General features: G+C 35.7%; 1 protein-coding gene and 1 pseudogene across 1 annotated transcript in view; both read left to right on the top strand.

The window, feature by feature from the left end:
* ZNF484 (zinc finger protein 484) overlaps positions 1 to 12,365 on the top strand; it is a 28,197-nt gene extending 15,832 nt beyond the window's left edge. The window contains exons 3-5 of the mRNA XM_065878457.1: positions 2,661 to 2,787; positions 3,063 to 3,158; positions 9,576 to 12,365. Of these exons, the coding sequence (XP_065734529.1) occupies positions 2,661 to 2,787; positions 3,063 to 3,158; positions 9,576 to 11,902 (2,550 nt within the window). The 3' untranslated portion in view covers positions 11,903 to 12,365. The remainder of the gene's footprint in view (positions 1 to 2,660; positions 2,788 to 3,062; positions 3,159 to 9,575) is intronic.
* LOC136125011 (protein archease pseudogene) lies at positions 11,990 to 12,418 on the top strand (annotated as a pseudogene).
* The last annotated feature ends 349 nt before the right edge of the window (positions 12,419 to 12,767 follow it).

Raw genomic sequence — 12,767 nt, 5'->3', positions numbered from 1 at the left:
AGCCTTCTACTTGTTCAAAGCTGGATTTTCACCTTTTGCCACACCCAGAACTGGTAAATACTCCCAGTGTAAAAGTGTCTGCGCACATCAACTTAAATCTTCAATGTTCTCTTGAGAGTCTTAGTACCTAACAAGCTTCCAGTACTTCCAAACAGATCATTTCAGTATTTCATCTGGCATTTATAGTTATTCTTGGAAGAAACACTGGACTGCCACAAACTATTGTATGCCATCTGGAAATGACAGTGCCTCAAAAGGGTCTTCTTCACATACCATATATATTGCCCATTTAAAGTGTGCATTCAGTGGGTTTTAGTATATTCATGGAGTTGTGCACCCTTTTTCACAGTTGTAGAACATTTTCTTTCTTTCCCTCCCTACTCCGACACATACCTTTTAGCTGTCACACCCCCCCCCCCCGCCACCCGCCGACATCCTTCCATTCCCCCCTAGCCCTGGGCAACCAGTAGTCTTCTTTCTGTCTCAATAGGTTTGCCTGTTCTGGACATCTCATATAAATAGAATCATATAATATGTGGTCTTTTGTGACTGGCTTCTTTCACTTAGCATAGTATTTTCAAGATTCATCCATATTGTAGCATAAATCAGTATACTTCATTTCTTGTTATGGCTGAATAATCTCTTGTATGTATATACCACATTTTAAAATTCATCATTAGTTGGCAGACGTTGCACTAGTTTTATTTTTGACTGTTAAGAATAATGCTACTATGAACATTCCTATACAAGTTTCATGTGGATAAGTGTTTTTATTTCTATTGGGTATGTACCTAGAAGTGGAACTGTTGGGTCATATTATTCCTTTTGAGGAAGTATCAGACTGTTTTACAAAGTGACTGCACCATTTTACATTCCCATCTTTACTGTATGAGGGTTCCTGTTTCTCCACTTCCTCACTAACACTTGTTATTATGTGTCTTTTTTTTTTTTTAATTATAGCCATCCTAATGGGTGCATTTTTCTGATGACTAGTGACTAATGATTTAAGCAGTTTTTTAAATGTCAGAATGAAAATTTTAATGTCATTTATTATTTTGCTACAAAATAATAATAAAAATACAGATAGGCACAAACAGCATTTTTTAAATTATAATCATCTTAGTGAATTTGAAGGGGTATCTCTTTGATTTGAATTTCAATATCCCTTATGACTAAAGATATTGAGACCCTCTCATGTGCTTTTTTGGCCATTTGTATATCTTCTTTGCAGATATGTATATTCAGATTCTTGATCCATTTTTAATTGGATCATTTATCTTTTTATTGAGTTGTAAGAGTTCTTTATCTATTCTATACACAAGTCCCTTATCAGATATATAATTGCAAACATTTTCTCTCAGTCTTTGGGTTGTCTTTTCACTCTCTTTTTTTAAAAGTACACCTTTTATATGTTTGTTTGTTTGTTTTGGCTGCGCCACAGGGCATGTGAGATCTTAGTTCCCCAACCAGAGATCGAACCCATGCCCCCTGCAGTGGAAGCACAGTGACCTAACCACTGGACCACCAGAGAATTCTCCCTGTGTTTTCACTTTATTGATGGTAACCTTTTAAACACAAAGTTTTTAATTTTGATAAAGTCCAATTTATCTATTTTTTTCTTTGGTTGCTTGTGCTTTTGATTTTATATCTAAGGATTGACATATATATGCTACCAAATGTAAAATAGTTATCTAGTGGGAAGCAGCAGCATAGCACAGGGAGGTCAGCTGGGTGCTTTGTGATGACCTAGAGGGGTGGGATAGGGAGGGTGGGAGGGAGGCTCAAGAGGGAGGGGATATGGGGATATATGTATACATATAGCTGATTCACTTTGTTGTACAACAGAAACTACAACAGAAACTAACACAGTATTGTGAAACAATTAGTCTCCAATAAAGATCTATTAAAAAAAAAAAGAAATCATTGCCAAATCCAATGTCACAAAGATATACCCTTCTTAGCTAAAACTTAAGAACATTTAGGTCTTTTGATCCATTTTGAGTTTATTTTTTTAATATGGCATGAGGTAGGAGTCCAACCTCATTTTTTTGCATGTGGATGTCCACTTGTCCTAGCACCATTTGTTGAAAAGACTATTTTTCCCCTTTTAAATTGTTTTGACACCTGTGTTGAATTATCAGTTTACCCTAAATATGAGGGTTTATTTCTGGATTCTTGGTTACATTCCATTGAATTCTATCATCTATATTTATACCAATACCACACAGTTTATTGGAAAAAGAGGCCTATTTTATTCATCTTTTTTAAAGAAAGAATTGACTTAGTAGATTGATGAGTGCAAAGTGAAAAGCAGAAGATATATTCTAAGTGAAGTGTTAATGAAATATGGCATACATAGAAAAGAATGCACAAATCATGTATGCAGCTTGATGAGTTTTCACAGCTTATTCTTTTGTAACCAGCACACAGATAAAAACAAAACAAAATAAAACTCCAGAATATTATCAGAACCATAGAAAGAATGGCATGATACTTTTAATATTTATTTTTTCCTTGAAATAATAATGTAAAATTTAGGTATTTAGTGGGAATCTTATATGTCATATCATGTTAAAAATTATTAAAAATAAGTTTCTAAATATCTTGTTCCTGTCCTGCAATCCTGATCCTTTACATTGAATAAGCATGTGTTTTTCCAGGGATCAGTGTCTTTCAAGGATGTAACTGTAGACTTCAGCAGGGAGGAGTGGCAACAGTTGGACCTTGCTCAGAAAAGTCTATACAGGGATGTAATGCTGGAAAACTATTTCAACTTGATCTCAGTGGGTAAGCACAGCTCTGCTGGGTAAGGCTGTACCTAATTGAGTGTATTTTCTTTCTCAGTGGAATTTCTGAAATCTGTGAGATTTCTGAGGTACGTGGGACTTCTAAAGACTGCAGGACATCTGAAGTGTGTAATAGTTTTGTCCTTATTTTTTGTCCTATGTTCTTAACAATATTATGAATATACTTCTGTTCCCCATGAACTTTTCTGGAAAGTAAATGGAATATTTCATTGTATGACCTCTGAAATCAAGTATTTTATCATTTCCTGTTATTAGGGTGTCAAGTTCCCAAACCAGAAGTCATTTTCAACTTGGAGCGGGGAGAACAGCCATGTATGTTGGATGGTGAAATCTCAAGCCAAAGCTATCTAGGTGAGTAGGGAACAAAAAGCATAAGAGATAGCACAACCGAACTGCAGTTGTACTGGCAGAGGCTGACAACTTTGAAGTGCTATTATTATGATGTTTCTCAACATTCTGAACTTTTGGAACTGCATGGATAGAGTTGATATTGGCCCCTTGGACATCTAAATGCCATCCCCACTTCAGGCCCCTTCCAATATCAGTGTCTTTGTTGCTTGACTTTTTTTTTTTTTTTTTGGGCAGAGTTCCTTGTGCTATTCAGTAAGTCCTTGCTGGTTGTCTATTAAATTAAATTAATTAATTAATTTAAAAAGCATCTTTATTGGAGTATAATTGCTTTACAATGGTGTGTTAGTTTCTGCTTTATAACAAAGTGAATCAGCTATACATATACATATATCCCCATATCTCCTCCCTCTTGCATCTTCCTCCCACCCTCCCTATTCCACCCCTCTAGGTGGTCACAAAGCACTGAGCTGATCTTCCTGTGCTATGTGGCTGCTTCCCACTAGCTATCTGTTTTACATTTGCTAGTGTATATATGTCCATGCCACTCTCTTCATCCCACTTTGCTTGACTTTTTAGGAGGGATGTGCTACAACTACTGGTATGTTGGATTTAAGATACTGCCTTTTTGCTTTCCCTCCCTTTTTATAGAATTTTTTAATTCTTTTTACCTCCATCAAGGTCTTAAATCGTTTTCTTGCACATTCAGGGGCTCATAGAGTTGCTTTTTAAAAAAATTACTGTGGGTCACACTCCTGCTGATTTCTTTTCATTGTTTTTCTTTTCCCTTAGTGCTTCAGAATTGTCACCTAGAGATGGCCTTATTATATCTTCTCCCATGCCTCTCCTCCAACTGTTGACTTTGAGGGTACCATTACCTACAATTGGGGACAGGTTTTTATTGTATGTGATATTAGTAATTATGCTTCCTGACATTTTTTTCCTACCTGGCTAGTGTAACACAACACTCACTAGGTCTTTCTGATTAATTTATTAATTTTGATATTTTACAAAAAGTTTCTGTACCTTGTGTGCAGGAAATTGAGTAAATTACAGTCCTCAGTGTGTAGTCAATATATTCATCACTCTGTTTAAGCTCCCCTTCTTATTTTATTTCTTTCATAACTTTTTTCTTTTTTTTTTTTTTGCCACACCCTGCAGCATGCAGCATGCAGGATCTTAGTTCTCTGACCAGGATCGAACTGTGCCCCCCTGCAGTGGAAGCTCAGAGTCCTAACCACTGGACAGCCAGGGAATTCCCTATTTTACAATTTAAAAAAAATTTATTTTATTTCTTTACTTATTCCTTTTAATCCTCACTCCCAGGCAACTGCTCTATTATATTTGATATGTTTGCAATCTATCCTTGTATTTGTGGGGTATTTGTAAAATTTAAATTGTTGGTCATTTTAATTTATAGAAATGGTACTGTGCTGTATGTCCTACTCAGTTTCTTATTTTTTTCTCTCAGAACTAAATTGGTTCATGTTACAATGTGTCTTTCTAGTTCATTTCTTCTAATTGACGCATACATTTCATAGTGTGTATATATACCACATTTACTTGTCCAACTTTCTAGCTACTACAACTAGTACTGTAATAATTTCTATTCTTATAGGAAATGAGAATTTCTTGAGGAAGGGTAGTGGGATTGTTTTATTACTGAGTATACTAATACTTTATTTCACTAAGTATAAACAGATTGGATGTATTAGTCTGCAGTCCCCTGAACATACAAGGGCATCAGTTTCTCCACATCCCTGCCCATATTTTTAATAATTTCACATAATGTGGCTAATCTGATGGATTTTAATTTCTAACTATTGTTTTAATTTGTGTTTCTCTAATAACAAAATATTTTGAACATCTTATCATGTACCTTGTAGTAGATCCTGACTTCATTTTTGGTATTTGACTGCTGACACCTTCTAAACTTCACCACTGTCTCTTCACCTTCTGCCCCACATCTGGGCAAATGGACAAGAAAGCCCAGGTGCTCTTTCCCTTGGTACTAGTGGGAAGTTGCACTCATCCGTCAGCTTAGCCCCATATCCCAACCACCATAAACAACCCAAGCAAGTTTCCTTTTCTTGCTCTCTTAAGTCACTTTTGGACCTCCTTGGGAGCTCTCCCTTTAAAAGCCTCATTGTGTGAGTCATGAACCTTTTCACACCTTATTGGTATGTGTGTCAAATCATCACTCTTGACATTTGAACCAAATTTGGGGTGGGAGTCCATTCCTCCTCCGCAGGTGACTTAACAGTTGGTGTAGTAAGCAGGATCTTTAGGCGATGACCACCACCAGGGGGTCTTTCTTCTCTTGTTCTGTGGCTTTACTGCTCTCTGGTGAGTATACACTTTGAGCTGTGTTACTTTATGCTACATTTGCTGAGTGCCACAAGTCTCTGTCATATTTTTTTTTTCTCTGTGGGTGGGCGAGGATATATTTATACTCTCAGAGTATACTTAATAAGTGGAAATAAGAATCAGAGTAAATAATCACATTTATATGTATATTTTGTAGGCTGATTAGCAATAAGTGAAATTGAAATAAAAATGACAAACATAAAAACATCAAAAAACAAATAACAGTTAAAACAATGATGGCAGGTACATTGAGAAACAGGTACAATGCTGAAAGCTCTGTAAGTTTAGCCAAATCTTTCTGGAAAGAACTCTGGAAACATATAATAAGTGATATTAAACTGAACATGCTTCCTGCCCTGGAAATTCTACTTTGGGTACATACTCCAAGGAAGTAAGCAAAAGAAAAGTCAAGAAGTTGACACAAAGATTTTTATGGCTACACTATGTATGAGGATAAACTAAACATCCCAAATGGTCCAAACAGAGGAAAAACTACCATAGCTATAAAAAAAATTATAAGTATAGGAAGTACTAATATACAGAAATGTACTATGAAATGTTATGTGAAAGAAGCAAAAACAAATAATCAACACAGAGTTTAAATACATGTAATTGTACACACAGACCTTAGCAGGGTTTATAAGATTTTAAACAATATAAATAAATCATAATGCTCTGTCATATTTTTAACCAATTGAAGTTGGAAGTTATTGGCATTATGGGACATATGTAAAAGACAATGCCTTCGTTAAAGTGGCCTAGATCTATCTGTGTGTCTCAGATTGAATCACGTGTCTCAATTCTGGCATAAGCCTTTCAGGGGAACAACTGATACCTTACACATATAAGGGCCCATCAGGTGGCTGCTTGTGTGGAGGAAGAGCAGTTACAGTACAGCATGCTAACAGCAGATGGTACACCTTTCAAAATTTTGTCATATTTTATTGTGCTTTTTGCTTTTCCCTGTGACTCATCTTCTCAAATAATTCTTTATGCGCTTTCTACTAATTTTTCTCTTTTATAAAATATCAGTTAGATGCCCTCCTCCTTTTACTTTCCAGTGATATCACCAAAACCATGTCTGTATTTACTTATGCCTGGATTATTCTAACCCTATTTGGATATACTGTTTCCTTTTTTTTTTTTTAACTTTTTTTCTTAGATACTGATTAAAATATTCTGCTTATCTTGTCATAGCTATATGGTGCAAAATATTATCTAACATATGACAAATTCCTCTCTCAATGGGTTTATAAACTAAAGGAAGAACATGCCTCATATTTGCAATTCACATTTATCTCTGTTTAGTTTCCATAATCATGTTTACTTTGTTTTAACACTTTCTTTAATGATACCCCTGTGTCTGACCCTTTATTTTCTGGCCTATCTGCCTATTCAGATAATCCACATACTTATGCTTTGCTCTCAGGTTTCACTTACTCCTTGAATTGGACCTAACTATTACATCATACATTGTTTTTCCCTTTTCTAATTCTTCAACCCTCAGAAATTCAGAGAAAACAACATTAATTTGTGTGATAACTGAGTCTTTTACCTCTTTTTAAAAATGTTTCCTTAGTGAATAGTTAGTGAAATTAACTTCTTTAATTTATGTGATAGGCAGAGGAGGTTATTTTGTGCTATTTCAGAGGGATTTGAAAATTTTTCTGCTAGGAGTAATTAAAAGGGCTAATAATTGTAATTAGAAAGGGAAGATAACTGCAAGAAATGTTTAAAATTTCAGGCTTTGAGCATTAAGCATTTGTTATTGTGCAAATCTATGCCGATTAAATATGACTATGAAAGGCTCAGAAATATCTGTGTTTGTTTTTAAGTTAAAAGAAAAGAGAGTCTTCCTAGAGTTGTGCTGAGATTTGAGATTCATTTTCAGAGCATAGAACCCTAAATGATCCATGAAGAAAATGAATTTTGAATAGGAACAGAGGACCAGAAAAAGGAAGCTTAATGGGGAAAAGGAAAAGAATATATGTTTGGATTCAGTAATAAAATAGATTTTAGTGACTGGTGGAAAGATAGCTTGCATACATTCATTTTATTGGCCTGAATTATGATTCTGTATTTTATTGAATGAGTAATTCAATGTGTGACAGAGGAATTATGGATAAACTTTTTACCACAGGAGCAAACTTTTTACATTGAACATTGTTGGTAATAACGTAAATGTTGTCAGGTGTAGCAATGGGTTTATAAGCTAAAGAAAGTGAAAGGTTGCAAAAGATGAAAATCCATGTTTAGAAATCAGTATTAGAGGTCCTCAGGATTAATGAAAGCCATTAATGTGTATGAATAAAAATGTAATATAAAAAATAAAGAATGTGTTTGGGGACATTACAAGGCCTTAGAGATAGAATGAAATGGATATGAGGTTAGACTGTGTCTATATTCAAGAATAATCTAATTTTTACTTAAATATTTACTGAGAATCTTGTCATACACACTATTTCAGAATTTGGAATATTAGTGATTCTTATTCTGGGCAAGAATGGTATCTTGGAGTAAAACTAAGCCCCTGTCACTGAGAGACCCCCAAGAAACAGTGACTTAGAGAATATAAACATTCACCCATCACATGACAGTTCCAAAGTGAGTGGTCCAGGTCTGCCAGGCCACTCTGCTTCCAATGACTATTTAGGGACAGAGTTTCTAGAAAGTCATTGCACCATCATCTCCTAGAGCAGGGGTCAGCAAATATTTTCTGTAAAGGCCCAGAAGTAAATATTTTAGGCTTTGTGAGGCATGTGATTGCTGTCATAATTACTCAATTTTGTTTTGAAGCCCCAAAGCATCTATAGACAATACATCAATGAATAGATGTGGTTGTGTTCCAATAAGAACTTTATGGACATGGAAATTTGAATGTCATATAGTTTTCATGTACCATGAAGTATTACTCTTCTTTTGTTTTTTCAACCATTCAAAACTGTAAAATCTTTTCTTAGCTTTTGGGTAGAGGCCTGGATTTAGCCTGAGGCTGTAGTTTTCTTATCTCTGCCTTGGGCATTTCCAGCTGCAAGTCTGGAATATAGCCAGTGGGAAGAGGAGAGGGTTTTGGGAGACACACCCACTTCCTTAAGACCTTGGCCCGATTACAACAAATATAACTTTTACTCCCATTTGATTGGTGATAACTGAATTACTTGGCTTTACCTAATGACAAATGAGGCTACACAGACCTATTGTTTTTTTTAGACCTATTTTGAGGCAGACACATGCTTGGCTACAAGCTTAATACTGTTGAAGGAAGGGGACAGATGGACAACTTTCAGTCTCTGCTTCAGAGTTGGCCCTTTTTGCTGTTATATTCTTCCTATTAGATGCATGTATGTGCACCCCAAACAGGACGTAAAGAATTGAATCATATACATACATTTATTGTTTGTAATAGTAAAGCTAATTCAGGATGACTGAGGCTACAATAGTTTTCTAAACATAAATAAGTTGGTATTTAGGGCACAGTGGTTAATAGGGAAAAGAAAGCAGGGAGATTAAGATTTATAGATGAAGGATAGTAAGAATCTAGACTCAGAAACACTTCTTTTTAGCCACTTAGTTTGTCACTTTGTTTTTCTGACCCCTTACTATGTAGTTCTGCTACATGCACAGAACTGATGTACTTCAGTTTGAATCTCATCTTCCCCAATTACTAAACATTTGATTTGGACACACTACTTAACTCTTCTGTGGCTCAGTTTCCTCATCTGTTAAATAGGGATAATAATAACACCAATATCAAAAGGTTGTGATGATGTTTAAATGAGTTAGAACTTGGAAAAATGCCTGGCAAGTCTAAATGCTATTGTTTATCAGACAGCAAGTTAATGTAAATGCTTATTTTATTATTGCATATTATTATATATAAAGAGATTACTACACATATATTTATTCATATTTTATATATTTATCTATATTTAGTATTATGCTTATATAAACCTCTTCCATTTCTCTGTGTTCACCCTGTATCCACTCTATGTATCATCCCTTCTGTGTTCTGCTAACTGTTCTTTGTGTGTTTTATTTTATTTTATTTTTTAGATCAGGGTATTGGTTTTGAAACGTCACAACAGGGAATGTCTGAAGAAGTTTCAATCCAGTTTGAGAGAATTAATCTCTTCACAAGAGATGACCTGTATTCCATTTTAGAAGAATTGTGGCAAGATGATGAACAGACAGGGAGATGTGAGGAAAACCAGAACAAACATTTAAGTCATGTTGCCTTCATCAACAAGGATACACTAACTAATGAGGGAGACTGTGAGTATAATAAAGACATTAGGAAAATGTTTCGTGTAAACACATACCTTATTCCTTCAAGAAAAAGACTCCATAACTATGACTCATTTCAAAAGAGTTTGAAGCCTATTGTAAGCCTATGTAATTATAATAGAAACAATGTAACAGAAAATTTTGATAAGATTATTGGATATGGTAATATCTTTACTCATATGAATTCTCATACAGAAATGAATGCTTGTGAATATAATCAATGTAAGAAACTTCTGAGTCATAAGCAAACTCTCATTCAACATCAAAAATTTCATGGGGAGAACCTCTATTTATTTTCTGATTGTGTAAAACTTTCCACCCATAAGTCACAGCTTTTTGCACATCAAAGGCTTTATACTGAAGAGAAACATCATGAGTGTAGCAAATGTGAAACAGTCTTCACTCGGAAGTCCCAATTTGCTGTACCTCAGGTTTATACAAGAGAGAAACCTTATATATGCACTGAATATGGGAAGGACTTTTCCCTCAACTCAAACCATGAGAAAACTCCTCACACTGAGGAGACTGATTGTAAATTCAGTCCACATGGAAAAGCCTTTATCCAGAAGTCAGATCTGTTCAGACACCAGAGAATTCATACTGGAGGGAAAAAACCCTATAATTATAATGAATGTGGGAAAAATGTCTCTCAGAATTCAAACCTCAATATACATAAAAAAGTTCATACTGGTGAGAAACACTTTGAATGTACTGAATGTGGAAAAGCTTTCACAAGGAAATCAACACTAAGTATGCATCAGAAAATTCATACAGGAGAAAAACCCTATGTATGTACTGAATGTGGGAAAGCCTTTATCCGGAAGTCACATTTTATTACACATGAGAGAATTCATACTGGAGAGAAACCTTATGAATGCAGTGACTGTGGGAAGTCCTTTATAAAGAAGTCACAGCTCCATGTGCATCAGCGAATTCACACAGGGGAGAATCCCTTTATATGTTCAGAATGTGGGAAGGTCTTCACCCACAAGACAAATCTCATTATACACCAGAAAATTCATACTGGTGAGAGACCCTATATATGTACTGAATGTGGGAAGGCCTTTACTGACAGGTCAAATCTCATTAAACACCAAAAAATTCATACTGGAGAGAAACCCTATAAATGCAATGACTGTGGAAAATCATTCACCTGGAAGTCACGGCTCAGGATACATCAGAAATGTCATACTGGAGAGAGACATTATGAATGCAGTGAATGTGGGAAAGCATTTATTCAGAAGTCAACACTGAGTATGCACCAGAGAATTCATAAAGGAGAAAAACCCTATGTTTGCACTGAATGTGGGAAGGCCTTCTTCCATAAGTCACATTTTATTACACATGAGAGAATTCATACTGGAGAGAAACCTTACGAATGCAGTGATTGTGGGAAATCCTTCACGAAGAAATCACAGCTTCATGTACATCAGCAAATTCACACAGGAGAGAAACCCTACAGATGTGCTGAATGTGGAAAGGCTTTTACTGACAGATCAAATCTCTTTACACACCAGAAAATTCATACTGGTGAGAAACCCTATAAATGTAATGACTGTGGAAAAGCTTTCACTCGGAAATCAGGCCTCCATATACATCAGCAGTCTCATACTGGAGAAAGACATTATGAGTGCAGTGAATGTGGGAAAGCCTTTGCAAGAAAGTCAACACTAATTATGCATCAGAGAATTCATACAGGAGAGAAACCTTATATTTGTACTGAATGTGGGAGGTCCTTCATCCAGAAGTCACACTTAAATCGACATCGGAGAATTCATACTGGAGAGAAGCCCTATGAATGCAGTGACTGTGGGAAGGCCTTTATTAAGAAGACACAACTCCTTGAACACCATCGAATTCACACAGGAGAGAAACCATATATGTGTGCTGAATGTGGAAAGGCCTTCACCATCAGATCAAATCTTATTAAACACCAGAAAATTCATACTAAACAGAAACCCTATAAATGTAGTGACTTTAGGAAAGCCTTCAACTGGAAAGTACAACTCAGTATACATCAGAAATCTGATACTGGGGAAGTAGAATGCTCAGTGCCACAATCATGGTGTGGGGATAAAAATTTTGAGGAGCTATAGCTTGACTAAGAAGCAAGAGGTAACCAAAGTCACTTTATCTAGTCAGAAGTATGAATATCTGGATCTCATAGCTGACGTCCAGTTTTATACATATGGGGAGACACTCTGGAGAAAGTGTTTAAGCAGTGTTTAATGGCCATGCTTGGTTACTTGGGATTGTCAAGCCCCTGCAAATAATAGTACATTTGGAAGGAGATAACTTGGCAATCTTTCTTGTTTCACATTTTGGATAAGGAGCTTTATAAATCAGGGCTGTTGAGTTTTTCATGCCCTGCATAGCAAAAATATTCAATGTTGACCAAAGGAATTTCTTAATGAACAGTGTTCTAAGAAAATTTTTCATTGTCCAAGCACCCTAAGGACACTGAAATCAAGGCAACAGTATAGACAATTCAGGTCTATAATGAAGAAAAGCTAGACGTTTTTGTGAAAATTGACATTAAACGCACAAAGAAGGACTCTACTTTTTTTTCCTTTGGGAAGTCAGTATTATTTATTGTTTATAATGTTTACTAGTGTGTGGAAATTTGGATTCGTAAATTTAAAATTAACAATTTGACTTTGAGATTGGCAAATCAGAACCACAGACTTACCTGAATATTCACAGGCATCTTTAAGTAACCAATGTGTTCCCTTGTTTACTAATTCCCTGCCATGGCAGCAGATAACTCATGGCCAAGAGGTATAAAGTGCTCCCAGCCTATATCCCAAAAGTGATCAATGATGTAAGCAGCACCCCATAGACTACCTGTCACACTAGAACTAGCCCTGAGATCATGGAATTTAGCTGCAGGTTGCAGATTTAGCACTCTGGATTCTCAGCATCTTCCACAGAAATTCCTACTTTTTACTGATTTCTGTTTGA

Source organism: Phocoena phocoena, chromosome 6, assembly GCF_963924675.1.
Source record: "Phocoena phocoena chromosome 6, mPhoPho1.1, whole genome shotgun sequence".
Lineage (NCBI taxonomy): Eukaryota > Metazoa > Chordata > Mammalia > Artiodactyla > Phocoenidae > Phocoena > Phocoena phocoena.
Note: the sequence above shows the minus strand (reverse complement) of the source record. Positions and strands in the feature narration are given on the sequence as shown.